At 47.0% G+C, this 19840-nt stretch overlaps 1 protein-coding gene across 1 annotated transcript; it reads right to left on the reverse strand.

The window, feature by feature from the left end:
• Positions 1 to 17172: 17172 nt before the first annotated feature.
• On the reverse strand, positions 17173 to 19396 carry LOC119446546 (Parkinson disease protein 7 homolog). The gene is made up of 5 exons (XM_037711000.2): positions 19222 to 19396; positions 18942 to 19103; positions 18287 to 18356; positions 17570 to 17653; positions 17173 to 17465 (listed from the first exon to the last, which is right to left on the reverse strand). Exons 1-5 carry the CDS (start codon positions 19366 to 19368, stop codon positions 17305 to 17307), a joined length of 624 nt encoding a protein of 207 aa, XP_037566928.1. The 5' UTR covers positions 19369 to 19396; the 3' UTR covers positions 17173 to 17304.
• Positions 19397 to 19840: the final 444 nt, after the last annotated feature.

Here is a 19840-nt window from a genome sequence, read left to right on the forward strand (position 1 = left end):
TGCGCTGAAGCGCACGCACAGACGACCCAGCCGCCGCGCCATCCATGGCGAGACTGATGAGCGACCAAGCGCCGGTGAAGCAGCCGTTCGCGCCTATAGTCACGTGGTACCGCAGCGGCGAGGCTCCGGGCGAGCGCAGCTGCGACGCCTCTCCGCAGCGTATCACGTGGCAAGACGTCACACCTGCCACACTTACGCTCCGGCAGCTCAAAGTCAGTGCGACGCGATGAATGACCTTGCGAGACATGGAGTAGTAGAGCTTTCGCTCTAATACACCTGTCCCGCTTTTGTTCCCCTTCTGCCAACTCTTAAGGCACGGCGGATGAATTAACTTTGACTAAGATAGTCCAGTAACACGTACTGTCCACATTGTTTTGTATATTCCCTGGCTGGCTACTCAGGTGTTCGTCATGCACCAATAGATCAAGCTGGTTTTACTGAGGCAGTTAACGTGTCTTTCTCTTTATAACCAGCTCATATACGTATGCCCATCCATGCACCGCGATGCCTCTTCATCGATGACGGCCGCAGGCCGGCGATTTGACCAAGACCATGGGTGCAGTTTAACTGGACAAAGCCCAACGTATAAATTTAATGCACTGATCTGGTACCTTAAAATTGTGGTTTAAGCACGAGAGACAACGCAAAGCGCATATTCGCGTTTTTGATACTCTGGAATGAAGTTTGAGCTCTGGATAGTTCATATACAGGGTGTTTCAATGCATTTCTCCGCAAAGTTCGGGAATTAATATCCCGAAACTGGTGTCATCCTGAGAATTCGTTCCAAATGGATCCGCCTTGCGAACTCCACGGTTAGAATTTCTAAATTGAAACATGGGGCATAAGGTAATTAGTTAAAAATTTAGTTAGTCGGCTTTTGTTAATTAGTCGATTATGATTTACAATTTTTGTACAATTAATGTCCACCTCTTCGACTAGACCAGCTCTATAACTATGATTCTGCTATCTGCCACAGGCAACCTTTAAAAAAAATTTTGAAAGTGTTTGCTGAAACACCTGGTATAGATAACCAATTACCAATTTTTATTTACTGCACTAATTAATCTATAATACTAATAACTTTGTCATTTCTTTTGGTACGAACGTTCTTCCTTTGTCTAGAAACAAAATTAACAGTGTGTTCAAATTTTTCTTGATATGGATTGGTGCTTGGGCTTTCTGGGGCTAAATGCATGATTTCCCTTCAAGAATTTTCATCAACCTACAGTGTTCACCGCGACCGATTTGTCACAGTGAAAAATCGGTAGCAGTAATAATATTGAATGACTAACTCCTACAAACGCACACTTCTGTAGGACACAAGAGCGCTTTTGACGCGTTTACTCGTATAGTCCCGTCTGCGCTACGCTATTACCGATCCCGCGTGACGGATCTTCAAGGTCACGCACTTCCCGTATATCACTGCCTTATTGTTGTAACACCGGCCATGTTGTGCCTAACTGTGGTTGATCCAAATTACCGCTGTGCAGCTAAGGAAGTTAGGCAGTCCAGGCCTACGTGCACCAAGCGCGCGCACATTTTTTTTTTTTTTTTTGCCCATTTTGTTTCTTTACCTGGCCCGGCTAGAAGGCCTGCGCGCTCTAAACCGTGACGTCACGCGAGAAGGCCGAGAGACCACTCATTTCAATACGGGAAAGCAGGAGCTGTTAAGCGCGATGATCTTAATTTAAAGGCATACTTTTTGACGGGAGGACCAGCTTTCCTAAATGACATAGAGAACAGAACGCACAGGCCTTCAGCATCAAGGAAGTGCTGTTAGAAGCCACTACGGCATCACATTCTTGCTCCACGGTGCTCCAAATAGTTTCTCGATAAGGAAGGAACGTGCTCGCTTCTTACTTCCATCTCCCTTTTTTTGTTTCAAAATGAGTCGACGATTCTTCGCGTATACTCACCCGGAGGCCAGGCTCACGCAAGCACTTCACACTTCATCCATCACGCGGCCCGTTTTGCCGGCTGCGGTGCATGACTTCACGCTGCGGAGTATACCCCATCACGTGGTCGCGCGCACGCGGTCGCGAAAAGGCCCGCACGTCAAGCGCAGCGGACAGACAGAAGCCAAGCTGAGCCGGCAGCAATCGCACTTCGGCGGAGGTCGACCACACCTGGGACGCCCGCCTCGGGTGGGCCTCAGTCCGCCACCGCTCGACGGCTGTCTTCGTGCACGGAGCAGGGAAAACGCCGCCCCATTAATCTTTCGCCTAACACCCATCGCGCCGAGCACTTCGCGTCGGTAGTTCAGTGCAGTGCGATGGCACTGTCTGCGATCAAAGTATAGTTGGGAGAAATTCCAAGTTGTTCAATACGTGGATGCTGAGAGAGAAATGGGCTCGCCGGTCTGGAACTACTGCACTGCCGGAGCTTCGGGCTATCAGTATTGCCATGCTGAAAACGCTCGGTTGTTATTAAAGGGCACTAAAAGAAAAAAAAAATATGCGTGGCTCTGCTATCGCAAACACCAGAGACCAGCGGAGCTGGGGAAAGCCTAGTAAAGTAGTGGCAAACCACACACTTAGTCTAACTTTTGCTGGGCTTCCCCCATCTCCGCTGGTCTCTGGTGTTTGCAACAGCAGAGCGACGCATATTTTTTTTAATTTTTTACATGCCAGTGTAGATTGAGAATGCTAAGATTTCTTCGCCTACGCGAACTCTCGGCTTCTAAGCTCGGAATGTTCTCTTCTGTGACGCTTGGTTTCAGCTTCCCTAGCTCTCGCTTCAGTCTTTCGGAAGTGACGAGTGTCAATGCAGTTATCTGGTCGAAACTAGAGTTACCATATATGGCTCCCACAGGGAGCCATATAGGGAGCATATAGAGTAACTCGAGTCGAAACCTGCCGAGCCACCGCCAGAGGCATCGGCTGCCGTCACGGACACCGGGTGCGTTCGGCGCGAACGCGGGGAAGCGCGGTCGGCGTCGGCAGCGGCTCTACGCGTCCCACTACCACCTGCCTCACTCTTCCTCTCCTCCTCGCATACGCTATGCTGCGCGTTGCTATTTTTATACTCTGCTTTCACTCTCTCTCAGCTCTCTCTCTCCCAGCTCGGCAAAGCTGCGGACGACAGAACGATCATTATAGCTAGGCTCTAACAGCTCCGCTATAATAAGTCTATCTAGAACGGTAGGCCACGATTTCTTTATTGAAAGTGCCTTTTACCGGGAGCGAAGGCTTGGCGAGTCACAAACGGTGAATGGTCTCACTGGGAAGAAATGAATGAATGCGAATGAATGAAAGTTTCTTTCAAACGGCTCATCGTGCAGTCAAACGCACGTCTGAGTGACGCTGTAATGGAGCGCCCCTGATGAACCTTGATCATGTACTTGCAGTTCCTTCACGTGTACGCAGGGCACGTTACGCGAGCGTTTTCGCACTCTGCCCTCGATAGGAATGCTGCCACTATGAATCGAACCCCTGACCTCGTGCTCGGCAACAGAACGTAGTAGCCATGCACTGAGCCACCACGACGGCTCTTCAGAGAAAAGCTCGCCAGACTAATCTTTTATCCGGTCGAAAACTCACTGGACAGATTAGGAAATTCAGGAAGAGGAATGGCACCGAGGTTGCCAGATTCGAGTTGCCGGTTTGGTATACCCTGCACTTAAGCGGGAGAAGTAGAGGGTGCAAAGAGAGCTAATAAGAGAGAGAGAGAGAGAAATATATAAACACAGCAACAGGAATAGCCTCGTTGGACAAAATCCGACTGCGCCTTTACACCGGACAGAAGCTCGCCTGAGGAACGTATATTACCCCGCAGGAATTCTCAAGCGGGAACGTTAATTTTTTGAAGCTTGGCCTGGGTTTCCTTAAATTAACGCACTCAATCACCCATGCGCAAGCAAGGAAGCGGGAAGCCAGCGCCGGAGAGAGCGCGGGGGGGGGGGGGGGGGGCAACTTCTACGCTGCCAACAACCGCGCTCGTCGCTCGCCTCTTATCTCCGCACGGCTCTGACCTTTATGCGCCGTTCATTCGCCGCTCAGTTTCCGTTGAAGCGATAGACCGCACGTACCTTCGCCCGCTGCGGCGTATGGGCTGCCAGCGTTTTGACAGCCGTTGTCTGCAGTCATTCAGTGTGATCTATTCATGTTTGTTTGTGCGCGCTTACACCACGCTTGTTCATTCAGTTAGTAATAGTCGGGCCACATTTTCAAACGCACGCTACACATGCAATGCTGCCCGGATCGGCAGTGCAGCACTACAGGTGTGTCCCTTCGCACGCGCTGCCCACGGGAAGCGCTTCTCATCAACACCACCGTTTCACACGCGCCTTCTCGTGGTCATCGAGTCTCTCTTCATGTCGGTCTACTTACGCCGCAGCACACCTGCTTACTAATCAGCTCATGTTTACTACAATTCATATTGCTACCAAAGCCGCTCACCTTACTTCGTATGACTTTGTTACATGATCTTTTTTCACGTATGTGTAGTCAGCTTTCGTTCCGTTAAATTTAGTACGGTGATCTCATTTCTGGGCTCGCGAATGAGGCGTTGAGCTTATTACGAGGTGTGACACAAGAGAAACGAGACTAAGTATGTAGCTTGAAAAAAGAGTGGAGTTGGCAACAACTGTTTTGCTGACGTCATCCTACACACCTCCTCTCTTCATGCTGCCAGTTTCGACTGAACCGATCACGCCAGTTGGGAGTGCTGCGTCGTTTAGTGAACACGTGCAACTGCATTCTGCCGGAAAAATGATATAAAAACCGACAAGCGAATCAACATCGAGTTTCTTGTGAAACTTAAGAAATCAGCCACGGAAACATTTCAAATGTTAACCAGATGCTTATGAAAATGAAACTTTGTCTCGTGCACGTGTGTTTGAATGGCATAAGCGGTTTTCAGGGGGAAGGGACAGTGTGGAAGATGATGAACGTGCTGGGCACCCAAGGTCAGCGATTACAGACCAAAACATTGCCAAAGTTCGTGATTTGATCTGTGGTGACCGAAGATTAAGTGTTCGTGCAGTGACGGAGTTGGTTAACTTGGACAGGGAAGCTGTTCGACGCGTTTTAACGGACGAATTACACATGAGGAAGATTTGTGCGAAGGTTGTACCAAAAGTTCTGTCCGATGACCAAAAACAGTGTCGTAAAGACGTGTGTGTGGACATGTTAGAACGCAACGAGCCAAATTTGTTGGAATCTGTTGTAACATATGATGAGACATGAATTTTTACCTATGACCCAGAAAGTAAGCGCCAGTCAATGCAGTGGAAGTCTCCAGGATCCCCAAGACCCAAAAAAGCACGCATGTCAAAATCAAAGGAAAAGTGAGACATCCACCCAAATGTAGCAATTGCTACAATTTGGAAACCCAACCGGGTTCCTCGAAAGAAAGCCTCGCAGTTGAAGAAAAATTCGTCCTGGTCCGGGACTCAAACCTGGGACCACCGCATTTCCGGGGCAGCCGCTCTACCATCTGAGCTAACCAGGCGGCTAGCAGATGGCAGGGCGAAGTCGAATTTGTCGGCAACTCGAAGCAAAGGCAAGTGTATGACGTAATAGTTCAGCGAAAATCCGCTAGGTGGAGATAAGTAATTAAAGGGAAACTTATCTCCACCTACTTATCTCCACCTAGCGGATTTCCGCTGAACTATTACGTCATACACTTGCCTTTGCTTCGCCCTGCCATCTGCTAGCCGCCTGGTTAGCTCAGATGGTAGAGCGGCTGCCCCGGAAAGGCGGTGGTCCCGGGTTCGAGTCCCGGACCAGGACGAATTTTTCTTCAACTGCGAGGCTTTCTTGCGAGGAACCCGATTGGGTTTCCAAATTGTAGCAATTGATACATTTGGGTGGATGTCTCAGTTTCCCTTTAGTTACTTATCTCCACCTAGCGGATTTCCGCTGAACTATTACGGCATGTCAAAATCAAAATTCAAGGCAATGTTAATTGTCTTCTTCTACATCATGGAATTGTAATGATTGAGTGGGTTCCCAGTGGTCAGACTGTTAATAAACACTACTACATTGAAGTACTAAAAAGACTTCGTGAAAAAAATTAGGAAAAAAAGACCACAGTTGTGGAGTGATGGATGGCTGTTGCACCAGAACAATGCACCCGCTTACACGGCCCTTTCTGTCAAGCAGTTTCTGACCACCAAAAACATTACTGTGATGGGGCATCCTCCTTATTCACCTGATTTGGCTCCATACGACTTTTTTTTATTTCCTAAAGGTAAATCTTGCTTAAAGAGAACCCAATTTTACCTCAGTTGAAGAGGTTCAGGCAAAAACGAAGAATTTCCTGAAGGGCCTTCCAAAAACTTCGTTCCAGAACTGTTACCAGCAATGGCAGCACCGAATGCAGAAGTTTGTGAATGCTGAAGGGGACTACTTTGAAGATGATAATGTCACGGAGAACTGATTCTGTAAGTACAATAATTTATTGGACCAGTCTCGTTTTTTTTTTTTTTGTCACACCTCGTATATCAGGTTCTGTCATGAATTAAATGTTTTGAGCTTTTGTCCTGGATTCGCCACGAGTATAACGTGAAAGTGAAAGAGTGGCGACGCCATAATGAACATGGTTTGGCGATAAAATGACTTGGCGTAGATTCCAGCGTAATCGCTGGTGCAGCGTACATATAGAATGTACAACGCTAGTCGCGTCGCACATGCATTCTGATTACACAAGGTTCGGCGACAACATAGACGACAGATAGAACCGGCGATAACATTCGAGAAACTTCCGATATACAGGATGCCCCAAGCAACTTGTGCAAAAATTTTTAAAATATGCGAGTGCCACGTAGCAGGATAGAACCAAGGTAATGTTGTTTGCCATCGCTTGGAGCAAATCAGATATTTTTTTATATTTTGCTGAATTGCATAATTATTTCTTAATAATTAATTAACTTCCTTAAATGTTATATTCATAGCAAAAATGTCCATGGGGAAATTGTATACCATCCTGAAAAAATTCCCCGATCCTGCTTTCTGTTGCTCAATACGTACTACACAAATGTTTTTTTTTTTTTTCCAAGCCCGAAAGAAGCCCTCAAAACACACGAAAGTACCGCGTGATTTGCCGCCAAGCAGTTTTCGCGGGCTTTCGTGGTCCAGCTGATAAGCTGTACCTCATGCAGAACGGCTCACTTCCACTATTATGTCTGACCCTACTACTGATTAAGCGGCATACATAATGTGCGTTCTTTTCAGGAATGCATCATTTCTTAACTCTATCTTTTCGAGCTGTCACACGGCGCTATGTATAGTTCTAAAGTGCAACGTGCTTGACATAGCACGAAAGAGCCACATGATCGAGTGTGGAGTAAACGCGGAGTAAGTGTAGTCTGCAGAGTAAACCCGATCAGGTTTTCTCCCCAGCTTTTCGTTTTTCCCACATCTCAGCCGTGACGTGCTGGGCTGAACTGCTTTCCAAAAACAATGCCAAATTTGCCTTCTGCAGCTCCTATAGTTGGCTGCATATAGACTCGATCCTAGTATTGGGTGCTAGCTTTAAAACTCTTCGAAGGAACAACCCATATCCAAGCACCCCACAACCGCGCGAAAACGTCGGCGACAAACAACCAGAACATTTCCGATCCTATCGAAATCAACCAATCCACACGCGCGAATGTCAAAAACGTCGAAGTGCGCTGCCGCGTCGCTGGTGCACGCAACTAACCATGCTGGTTTCCGACCGTCTTGAAGGGAAACGATATGTGCGTGCCTGCAGCAGAAGAAATGGCGACAGTATACAGTTCGCGACTGATACGTGTCGCACATCTCTCCAAGTACACACACAGCCTTCGGAGTGCAAACACCGTCACACAGGGGTGGAAACGTTCGGTTCAAGAAACGCTACCGCTCGATTCGCGTGCACGGGACACGTGCTTCCGAACGACTTCCGAAGGCGCAATGTGGGAGGGGACGCTGTTTGCCGTACGTGATGATGGGCCGTAAAATTGGCTTTGGAGCTGCCCCCGAAGCTTTCGCGTCGGTCTTCCCTTCGTCGTAGCCAGGTATGCGATCCATATCCGCAGCTCTAGTGCAGCCGTTCCCCCTGCAGTATAGCCTGAATGAAACGCGGGATCAAGGCATTCTGAAGGAATCCTATCAGGCCGGGAGAGATAAGGAGGGAGTGCCGAACGAGTTAAATATATAGGGTGAAAGGCTTTGTTCACAGACTCTGAAAAACTATAGTAGATATGGCGGATTAGCCGAATAGTTTGCACGCCTGGTGCCTGACGACACGGTTTCTCTGATAATTGTGTTCCGGTGAACGCTGCAGGCGCAGTTCGTGTTTAACTATGGATGGAGGCCTTTTGCGTGCGTGTGTGCGTGCGTGCGTGCCCGGACTATGCGGCTGTGCTCTTCTTTATTTTTTAGTCGTACAGATTCTTAACGCCTTGCGACAGATAGCACTGAACGTTCCGTCTTTTCAGGAGCGTTTCTGGAAGAGTTGGAAGTTACACGCATAAAAATTATCCATGTCCCAGGCAGCTAATTAAAAATAATAAATAATTAACTTCTTCAATTATTCGCTTTGAAATTCACGTTGAAATTGAGAATTTGAAGCTGAGGAGTGGTGAAGTCATGTCTGTTAAGCAGAAATCCGAAGGCTAGCTATAGCACCACTTTGAAGATAAATATCCGGCCCCAAAATCTGCTAAAGAAATGCAATGACGTTGCAGTCAACGTCGTCTTGAACTGCATGCTGGGGGGAGGCTTTTCGGACGCTGTTAACTGAAACGCTTATGACTTCAGTATACTTCCCAGCTTCAATATCGCAACATAAACATGCGGTCTATAAAGTGACTAATTAAGAAGTTAATTGGAGAATATTTTTGATTAGCTATCTGGAATTGCGACTTGTCGCACAAGTAATGTCCGCGTCTTCAGGCGACCTATCTGAACAGGCAGAATCGCGACATATATTCCATGCGATTTTTTGAAAAACTTGTTCAAACTAAAAAAAAAAAAAAGCTAATTACAAGGTACATACGCCTTGCATTCATTGCCTGAGTAGCTAGCAGATAATTTCGTAGGTTTATCACGTATATAACAGTCCAGATAATGCACCCGCTCGGCGCCCTAATTCTTGACAGCAAGATAAGTAGCATTTGTTTACATATTTTCCTTTCCTCTATTTCTTTTTTCATGTGAAATGGGGCGGAAACCTCGCTGCCTCCCCTTGACCACATATATTATATCTGGTGTATTTTCTAACGACGCAATGTCATTCTGAATTGTCTAAATTTAAATGTGGGATCTTGTATGCTAAAACCACGACCTGCTTGTGATCAGCACGTCGTAGTGGGGTACTCCGGATCAGTTTTGACCACACGTGTTTCTTCAAATTGCTCGTGCACTTAAATTTAAATGCAGGAGCGTCTTTTTTTTTTTTTTTTTTCATTTTGCCTCCACTGAATTGCCGGCGCTGTGGCCGGGATCGAGCCCGTGACGTCGTCGTGCCATCGTGCGAAAAATTGCACATGTCGAACAATTGTGCACAAATTTCGGTTTACACTGTGTCCGCACATGCAGTCTAAACCGAAATTTGTGCACAAGTGTTCGACATATGCAATTTTTCATATATGACCGCCCGCCTTCTACCTCGGCGAGTTCATTTATTTTCGCTCTTCGCCACGCTCGAACGTCGCGCAGACGCCGCCGCGCTGCTGTTACCTCTGGGATCAGGCAATTAATTGGCGTGACGCGTCATTAGAAGATTGAAAACTTTACTAGAACGTTAGAAAGTGTTACCCTAACGTGCGTGGATGTTGCAAGAATTGCCGTCTGCCGGTAACCATCGGTGCGTGTGCGCTGCAAAAACCTGGCAGGCCTGTTTGACAATGTGAAGAACATGATCAGTGGCGGGCAAATATTCGAAGTTTCGAATACTAATCGAATCTTACATGTTATTCGTATTCTAAAAGCAACTATATTCGGAAATTTCATATATTAAAAAAAAGCTAACCAAATCTTTCGCAACAACCGACTGTTAGTCTTGTTACTGTTCTCCGTCTGCCAAACAACGAATCGCAATTTATCAGAAGTGATACAAATCCAAACGTTGTCGAAGCAGTGCAAAAACAAAATGGTTAATGCATTGCAAGGTTTGTTTTTAGCGTTTACGTGAAAGCCTACTCGACAACCTGTGAGTTTTACTCGTAGTCTGACATTTAGTGTTTTTGGCAGCCTAAATAGTCATGTAGCAGTTTTATCTTTTACGCGACAGCTAGTGATGTTTTCCTTGCAACGGGCCCTTTTAAATGTGTTTACAGCGCACAAGTCCTTAAGCATTATTTTCCTCCGCAACTTCTAATTTTTCTCAGCAACCATTTATGTAGCGTTTTTGGAAAGCTTATCCTACAGCAGCCATTCGTTCTTGAAGATTGTTTGCGATCTGGCTCTAGAGATTTTTAAACTCTATCCATGCCGTTTTTTTAAATGACAATTAGTGATCGTATGTTTAAAACTGATCCTTTGTCCCTATAATGACTAGCTCTTTTTTTTTTTGCACTAGTCAATACATTCGTGGTCCCTCATTATACTGAAACAAATATTCCTGTTGTAGAGAGAGAAAGAGCGAGAGATAAATATTAATGGCAGAATGGTGCAGAGGTCGGCCTGCATGAGGTGTCTCTGGCTTGCTATACTCCATGTAATATGGACCTCGTCCATATTATGTGAATGCCTTGTACAAGAGAGCCTTAATTGCACCCCATGAGTACATGAGATGGAAAACTCTATAGCACGTGAGTACATCAGAATAGTACTGCGCAGGCATACACCAGAAGTATACGCACATGGATATCTTGATCGCGCTCGCGGCTTCCAGGAATCAAGGTATGATCATATTAGCCAATGTTATAGTAAAGCTTGGACAGTGCAGGCGCACGAGCGCCACAATGTGTACAATGTGCCGCGACCAATCAGCTTTTTTGGTGCGTGCATGAAAAAAGTGGCTGCGCTTGTGCCTCACACGGCACAAGCAGCCGCGTGAGGCTGCTTGTGCAGGCTGCAGCATGTGGAAACGAGGCTGTGCACATGCTCGAACTGCCAAGCTATGATATTTTCTGGTATCCACATGGACCGCTCTTTACAATGTCACCTGGCAAGACGATCGCACCTGGGCACCGTGAGCTCGAAGGAACTCTGATTCTGCAGTATTGTTCTGACGAATTAACGTAGCATTGTCAATTGCCTCGAAAACGCCAGGGTCGCGAGCTCTTATGAAAAAGACAGATTCACATCACGCCTAGTGTGTCACGGGTGTGTCGTTGTTGCATGTTGTGCCAGTTGACATAGTCGCTATACTTGTAAGTGACTGTAGATATATACCCAGGAAGCGCAATGACTTCCGTTGGATATCCCTGGGAAGTGCTGAACACGCGCAGCGGACGATGATGGTTTGGCTGCCGTTATGAGGACATCCCTTGCATGTGCGCGAGGAAAACCTGGGGACATGTTTGTATATTGCATGGCCCACGCCAGGGCCCTTTACAGCGTTGCAGACGCCGTGTGACAGAAATAAGCAACGTCAGGGGTGGAAGCAGGCTCCAGTATTGTGGAGCAGGGCTGGGAGCAGCAAAATGACCGTTTTGGAGCAGCTTTGGAGCAGCAAATAACTATTTTGGAGCAACATCGGCACAGCAAATTTGTAGTTTTGTAGCAGAGAAAGTGAGTTTTGGAGCGGGTCGTCATCCTAAGAACATTTAAATTAGCAAACTTTTGCTTTCAACAAATACAAATGCTAAGAGAGAAAACTTCATGTGCCAAAGTGAAATTTCTGTGGAACAGTCTATGCTCTTCTTGCCGAGCAACTTAAAAAAGAAATCTGATCAATCTGCAACTGTAGGGAAATGTAACGGTAATACAAGTTCTAGTAACAATCAGGACAAAAGTACAACACAATAGCAATAAAGATCAATGTACTGAGCATACATAGCAAGAACCAGTACTTCTTGCACTTGAGCATAAAGAAACAAGTACAAAGCAGCTCTAAAAGTAGCGCAAGTAAATCACATGGGATGTAAAGCTAGTTTGTACCTTATCAATAAATACTTGGAAAAAAAAAAAAAGAACACTGCCACACAACACTAGCACTGTGTCCACAGTGATTTGTCTGTCATACTTTATATGTCAGCCATGTGTCAGTCTAAAGAACAAGTCTAACTTAATATGCATTCTCTAAACAATACAAAAATGTCTTGAGGTGAAATAAAACGCATCTGATTAACCACAGAAATAGTCCAAGCTGAAAACGGTACATTCAGGTACAAGGCACTATAAATAGCCAATAAATTAAAATGCAAACATAAGATATGGGCAAGCACAGCTGGCAACTGAGTCCCACAATGATTGTGGCACAAAAACTTCACCCACCTTTAAAACATCACAGCTCACAACACAACATCACAACAAAAAGGCGGAAAGCAATACAGTCAACGTCCGATTTTTCGGGCTCCCTAGGGGCCGCGAAAACGACCGAAAAAATCGAGCAGTCCGAAACAATGAATGCATGCCTTTTGCTGCGGTTAAGGGCTCAAATCGCCACAGGCACGTCCGAAAAAGCGTTGAAGGCCTGCCAGTACACTTATGAGGCATATCGGTGCTCGTACTGTGACAGGCGACGGCGGGTGCAAGCGTGTGTAATTAAGGAATACATATTGTGTCCCGTGGCAATTGCCCCTTCCCACTCTTATGCTTCACCGCAATATTTTATGTATGCTTCACCGTGTAACATTTCTGCATTGAGGCGAAGCTCACTTTCGGGAACCGGCATAATGCAACGCGCCGTGCTTTCCGAGCTTAGAAGCCAATCGCGAGGATTACAAAGGCGGATTCTGTGTTTTGCAGACAGCGGCGAATTCTTTCAATGAAAAAAAAAAAAGGCTGCGAATTAGCTCAGCTAACCCTGGGCATAAAAAATTTGTCGCAGCTTCACCCGAAAGGCGAAGCACCAATTGCGATAGCAAATTAGTAGAGAGCTATACGGAGTAAGGATAGTAGTTTTATCAGCTGTATAAGCTTGGATATGCAGCAGCACCAGCAACGCGCAGAACTGTTGTCGACGCCATCGGCGTTTTGTCCGCGTTCGCACCGAACGCGCGCGGTGTTTTTATATAAATACGTATTTGGTGCCGCAGCTAAACGTCGCCTCCCCTCCCCCCCTCCCGTACCCCCACACCCTTTCGCGCGACGGAAAAAGTTGCGTTTGCTCTCTATATATGGAAAGGAGGAAAGAGACGCTTAATTCTGCAGGGCTTGGCGCTGAGCCGTGCTCCCTCAAGGGCTGCAGAAGATAGCGCCAACCTTTCCCTTTCCCTCAAGAACCACTTATCTATCCCTTCAGGGAGCACGGCGCAGAACGCGCGTATGCTCTCCGACGTGCGTTCGCTCCCCGTGAAAGCGCGCGTCCCTTGCGCCCTTTCACTCGCACATACAGCGTCCCGAGCGCGGCGACGATTTCATCGCCGTTGACGTCATACGGAACCTCACGGCGACGGCGACGGCGACGGCAGAAATCTTCTTTGGAGTGTCCATATACTTGCTATCGCAATAAAACATTTGATTAGCTTAACCAACGTTGTGGTCCCGCTTCCGGTGTTTTGCGAGCCGAACGGGTCGCTCTTCCTCAGTCTCCACCGCTAGCTTCGCGCACTTGTCATTCGGGATCCTCTCCGATGAAGCAGTTCGCCGGACGATATCCGCGGGGTGGTCAGACGCCACTTGCCGACGACGGCTCAAAGCCTCCCGCTCCCGCGCAACGCTCACAGAAGACGGCCCCGGCCTCGCTTTCATCCATGGCCAAGCTCGCGCTGACTAGGCTAGCGCCGCGCTCCTCTTAAGGCCACCCCACATTCTGTGTTTTCCCTGCGTTTTCTGGGGCGCGATCTTGTACGCGTTCCAAAATGGAACGGAGGCGTTCCGTTCCATCGAGCCGCACACGATTGGTCAATTTGAACGTCGCGGTTGAAATTGGCCAATCGTATGTGGCTCGATGGAACGGAACGCCTCCGTTCCATTTTGGAACGCGTACAAGATCGCGCCCCTGGTGTTTGGTCACTCAGCGTCGTCGCTGAGGGAGGCGCTAAGGTGAAACGCCGTGCTCAAGACGCACCAGATCTCACTGCCGTCACCGACCAATGCCTCCTTTACTAGTAAAGGAGGCATTGCACCGACGATACCGAGAGACGCAACGGCAAGAGACGATGATGATGATGATGATGATGATGATGATTTATTGGCATCCCCTTTGAAACGGGGTGGCGACAAATAGTCACCATAGACGCCGGTAAGAAACGCTGCCAGCTGCGGCGGTTGCTAGGCAACGGCTCAGCTCGCGGTGCTACCACCGGCCGCAGCGAAACGGCGAGAATGTGGCCAGTGTAGCTTCGCTACGAAACAGCTCGAAGCTTGGTAGCGAACGTGGAAGCACCTATATAGGCCTAGCGTTGCCGCGGTGGTGGATACGGCTGCCAGTGGACCTGCGTGCGAGAGCGCCGGTGCGAGGCTGCGAGATAGTAAATATGGCGGCGGTGGTGGCTTCAATGCCGTTTTGGACCTGCGGTCACGGAACAAAGTCCGGAAAATCGGACGGCAAAGGGTTCTTGCGTCTGAAATTTGAGACGTTCTTATACATTGACTCTATAGGGTACGTGATGGTGCCGCGAAGCCATCCGATTTACCGGGCGTGTCGGACACGGAGGCACCGGACCCGCTTGGGAGCAGTTTCGAATAATGCGTTTTGGAGCAGGATAAAGTCCCTTGTATTTTTTTTTTACTTTTAAAAACAGAAAATCTAGGGACTTTAGAGCAGGATGGCGCAGGAAATGTGGATTGGCGCAGCACTCCCACCCCTGAACGTTCTACATGAGTTGTCTGTGATGGGCAGAACGCCTGCGCAACAATTATCGGATACATCGCGTGCACACGCACCGCGCGTAACTGCAATGTGAGTCTTTTTCTAGCCCATCTGCCAGGTAAGTGACATATCGAACTAGATGAAGTTTTCAAAGTTGTGTCGAAAATGCGCAGGGTACGATGTACCCATGAGCTTCGGACATGACAGCTTCAGGTTATAATTTGAACATATGTGAAAACACATTTTTGTCACGAGGAAACTGAAATAACTCTGTGAGGACAGCTACGTATAACCATGTGTTGGCCAAAAAAGGTCCATGGACCTTCTTGGATGTCCATCATACATCCAAAATTTGACGTCTGGCGGATGTCCTATTCATCTCCGAAGCTGTGCACGGATATTAGAACGTATTCTAGACGTCTCACGGACGAAGTGCTTTCACTGAGTAATTTTCCTCCACTAGCTCATGTCTAACCGCGCTATTCTTTCTCTTTCTCCCATACCTTTGCTCCAATCCGCTGACCGCCATAAAGGTACGTGTTAGCGGCTCAAGCTAAGCACACCCGCCGTGGTTGATGGCGTTGTGCTGCTAAACACGAGGTCGCGGGATCGTGTACCGGCCGCGGCGGCCGCATTTAGATGGGGGCAAAATGCAAAAACGCCCGTGTACCGTGCATTGGGTGCACATTAAACAACCCCAGGTAGTCGAAATTAATACGGAGTCCCGCACTACGGCGTGCCTCATAATCAGATCGTGGCTTTGGCACGTAAAGCCCAATCTCCTTTCACCTTCCTTCGTGACATGGAAATAACCAAATATTGCCACCACGAGCACACGCAGCTGTCTTTCGTTGGTTTGCATTCATAGAGGAAAAAAAAAAAAAAAACACTTGGTTATGCATACACGACTTCCTCCACACGCTTGTGATCTGCGTCATCCGAGCTGAGCGAGCTGTACGCTGTACCTGTACCACGGTCTCTGAATTAAGGGCAGGAGTTGAGGCAGAGCTGTATCATGCCAATACGGCACGGTATTCAGAATGTTTACCGTTCCATTCGTTTTTGCACAAATTTAGTCGCGTGGATGCTCACATTTATTCCTACCTGCACAAGAAATTGCTTCAGTTAACTTTATCTTGGAACAACATACCGGGTGTTCGAAATTAAGCTTTAGGGAATTTTAAAAAATCGCCTGTGGCAGGTAGCATAATTCTTATCCTTGAGCTGGGTTATTCGGAGAGGTAGACATTAGTAGCATGAGAAATTGAAACACATATTCAACTAATTAACAAAAATTGACTGATGAACTTCTTAATTACTTTACGACACATATTGCAATTTACAAATTATAGCTGGTGAGTTTGCAAGACGCATCCACTTGAAATAAATTCCCAGGATGACACCAGTTTCGAGATATTTCTCGAAGTGTGGGACAAAATACATGGGCATTCCAGTTACTTTTGTTCTTCAATGTATAAAACAGCATTTTAGTAAAAAAAAGCAAGTGGAACAACAATGCATCTTTAGGGTGAGTTTGATGGCGCATATCTCCAAACTGGTGTCATTCTGGAAATTCGTTCCAATTGAATACGCCCGACAAGCTCACCGACTGCAATTCCTAAATTGCAATATGTCGTAAACTAATTAACTAAGAAGTTAATGAGTTTTTGTTATTTAGTTCAATATGTGTTTCGATTTCTCGTGCTACTAATGTCCGCCTCTTCGAATAACCCACCTCAACTATTATGCTATTATGCAACTATTATGAATTATGCTACCTGCCACAAGCGATTTCTAAAAATTCCATAATACTTCAAAATGAACATACTGTATATGCACTAGCTCCTATCCCAATACCGGATACTTTAATTGTAAGGGCACATTGGGTACCAGTGGCATAGCCAGGAATTTTTTTCAGGAGGGGGGCAACGTGGCTGGACAGGTCGAATCCGGATACGCTGAAATATTAAGGGGGAAGGGGCGTGGAGGCATGTGCGCGGCGTGCCCCTCTCCCGGCTACGTCCCTGATGAGCACTACCCTCAAGATGTGCCCAGGAGCAGACTCATGCATATCAGAAAGCGTATGAACGATGCATGCATTTTGTGTGTGTGATATATGACAACATTTGACACTTAATCAGCCTATTTTTTATGTCCACAGCAGGACGAAGGCCTCTCCCTGCGATCTCCATTACCCGTCTTGCGCTAGCCGACTCGAATTTCCACCTGCAATTTTCTAATTTCATCACCCCACCTAGTTTTCTGCCGTCCTCGACTGCGCTTCCCTTCTCTTGGCACTTACATGTTAATAAATTGCCTTAAGAAATTTGAACAAATCACACTGAGAAAATGGGCATGTAATTTATTTCGACAAAAGTAAGCAAACAATCTAGCCACAGCCAGACCTGCTAGCAGCAACGAAACCGATAGGTTTGAGCAGTTGACAAATCTGCGGTGGCAGGTGGCGTGGGATCACACTTTCACTAGCATGGGCGGAATGAGTTTTTCCGCAGCTGCTTTGTTCTCCAGCTTCTCGACAATGGCCAAGGCAAACTCAAAGGCTGTGCCCGGGCCTCGGCTTGTAATCAGTTGACCGTCGATCACGACTCTATCCTCGCAGTACTTGTAGTCGCCTGTAAAGTGGATTGTAGTAAACAGCTGAAACACATTAGGTGGGAAGAAGAGAGAACACAGGAAAACATACGAATCAGAAGGGACCAAGTTGCTTGTTACCCACCCTTAGAAATGTCTTCTTTCTTGCTTGGGTGCGATGTGACGTGCTTTCCTTGACCAATGCCATGACTCATCAGAGCAATAGGAGCTACACGAAGGTTGAGAAAAAAAAAAAAAAAATGGCGCCAAACTTGAATAGTTATCAATGACAATAGTCATCAACGGAATTGGTACATCCCCTTCGAACCTCGAGTTATCCACAACTGAGATAAATGAGCTGTCTGTGGATCAGTTTTTAGTTATAATGAAGCCTCATAGGGTGGACAACTACAGTATGTTGATGATGATGCATGGATGTATATGGCGCAAGGGCCAGTTATGGCCAAAGAGCGCCAAGACAGTAGAACATTTTGCAAATCATTCTTTGTTCACTGCCACAGTGCACAGGGCTAATTCTTCGAATACTACAGTACTCGTAACATGCGACATCAAACTCTTTCAGAAAGTTGATAAAGTGCTGACCATTTGACTGCTCTACAGCTGCTTCTATTACACAGATATTAAAGCCACTGTTGCAAAAGTGGCAAATCTTTCGCACTGTCTTTAGCCTTTGGCTGCGTCATTTTACCCAATGCATGATCACCACGACGACAGCAACTCGGTGGCGGAAGATTGAGCTGCCATACATCAGCCAAATGTATGGCGGCGCTTCCCATGAAAGTGGTAGCAACAGTCGGAATTCAAGGTAATTACTGAGTTTGTAAATATACCTCGTTATTACCTGCACAAATTGCAGCAACGAGTCGTCCACTTTTTTCTTGCTCCTTCAGCAACTTGCCAACTGCTGGACTCTATAAAGACAGTGACAAAAGTACACAAATTAAGGCTGTATAACGCCCTGCGCACCGTTTCCTAGTGAATGAATGGTGCCTTAGCGACCCCGCAATGAGAGTCTTCGAGACAATGGTCTCGCAAAAAGTGAGCTAACTGCCACTGTGGCCAGGTTCTTGTTAACTTGTGCGAGCGAAAACACTAACAACGGTTCTGCCAAAAATAAGACAAACCAGGGGCCGTATTCTGAAACGTTCCACTTCGCGAAATTTCTTTTTCGCTTTTCAGGCGCGCGATGATTGGCTGTTTTAGCAAAATTGGATGAGTTGATTGGCTGGTTGAGCCCGACGTCATTAAATTTTGCTCAACCAGCCAATCAGCGCGCGCCTGAAAGCGAAAAAAGAAATTTCGCCGAAGTGGAACGTTTCAGAATACGGCCCCAGTGGCATCCGCTAAAGTAGACTTCAGGTGCAGCGTAATACTTTCAAACCAACTGAGCCCGTTCAACAAGCGACAGAAACCGCTTTTCACAAGAAATATTCCTCAGAGATAAGGCGCGCAGACCAAACGACAGTTTATGACCGATTAGGAAGGCGCGTGCTCACCGCTGCCAAGCTTTCTGCTCCCTTCAGCCCGCCGGGTAGAACGATTACATCGTACGGAGCCTGCAACGTAGCATCTTCCAAACTCATGTCCGGTACAACGACGACGTTTCGGCTGCACTTCACAGGGCTGGCACCGGTGAGGCCAGCGATGTTAACGTCGACCTAAAAGGCAATACGACGCCACTGTGAAGCGAACAAAAACACTGGCCACAGAAAACTGACCCAGCCGACGGCTTGACGTCGTACAAGAGTTTTCGCGATGAAAAACTGCAATACTCACACCAGCTCTTCGCAATACATCGGCTGCGATAACCGCTTCCATCTCTTCCGCGCCTTCAGCGAGGATAAGGAGAGCTTTTTTGGCCATACTTAAGTTTGAATAGTTCTGACGCCGGCGAGAGAACACACACACGCAACGAGAAAGCATAAAACTTGCTTTCGCTTTAGACCTTGAGGAGCACACGGTTAGCAACTGCTTGTTCGTAAATCCAACATGAAGTGCCGTTACACTGCAGCATTTATTGCATGTCAAGCACGCAAAAACAGAACTTCACATAGTCTAAAATAATAATTAATGTAAAATTATAATTCTACTTATGTCGCGTTGTGTTTGTCTGAACTGTTTTTATCAGGATACAAATCAGAACAGCTGTTGCATGTTGTGTTTGTGGTTGGCTTCAATGTTGCGCGGTGAAGCAGCTCTTGTCTACGCAAAGAATACGCTGCCGTATCGAAGCTGAAACTGAAAGTTGTCGCTGAATTTAGGCGAATGAAACGATTGTGAGTCGTGATGCGTGCAATTTAGGCCGTCTGGGGACAGCTGACTGCTGTATTATGCCCAGAATTAGGAGCAGAGGCACCGTTCAATCTTTACAGTACCGGGAAATTGGCATCGGGAA

The sequence above is a fragment of the Dermacentor silvarum genome, chromosome 3, assembly GCF_013339745.2.
Source record: "Dermacentor silvarum isolate Dsil-2018 chromosome 3, BIME_Dsil_1.4, whole genome shotgun sequence".
NCBI classification, from domain to species: Eukaryota; Metazoa; Arthropoda; class Arachnida; order Ixodida; family Ixodidae; genus Dermacentor; species Dermacentor silvarum.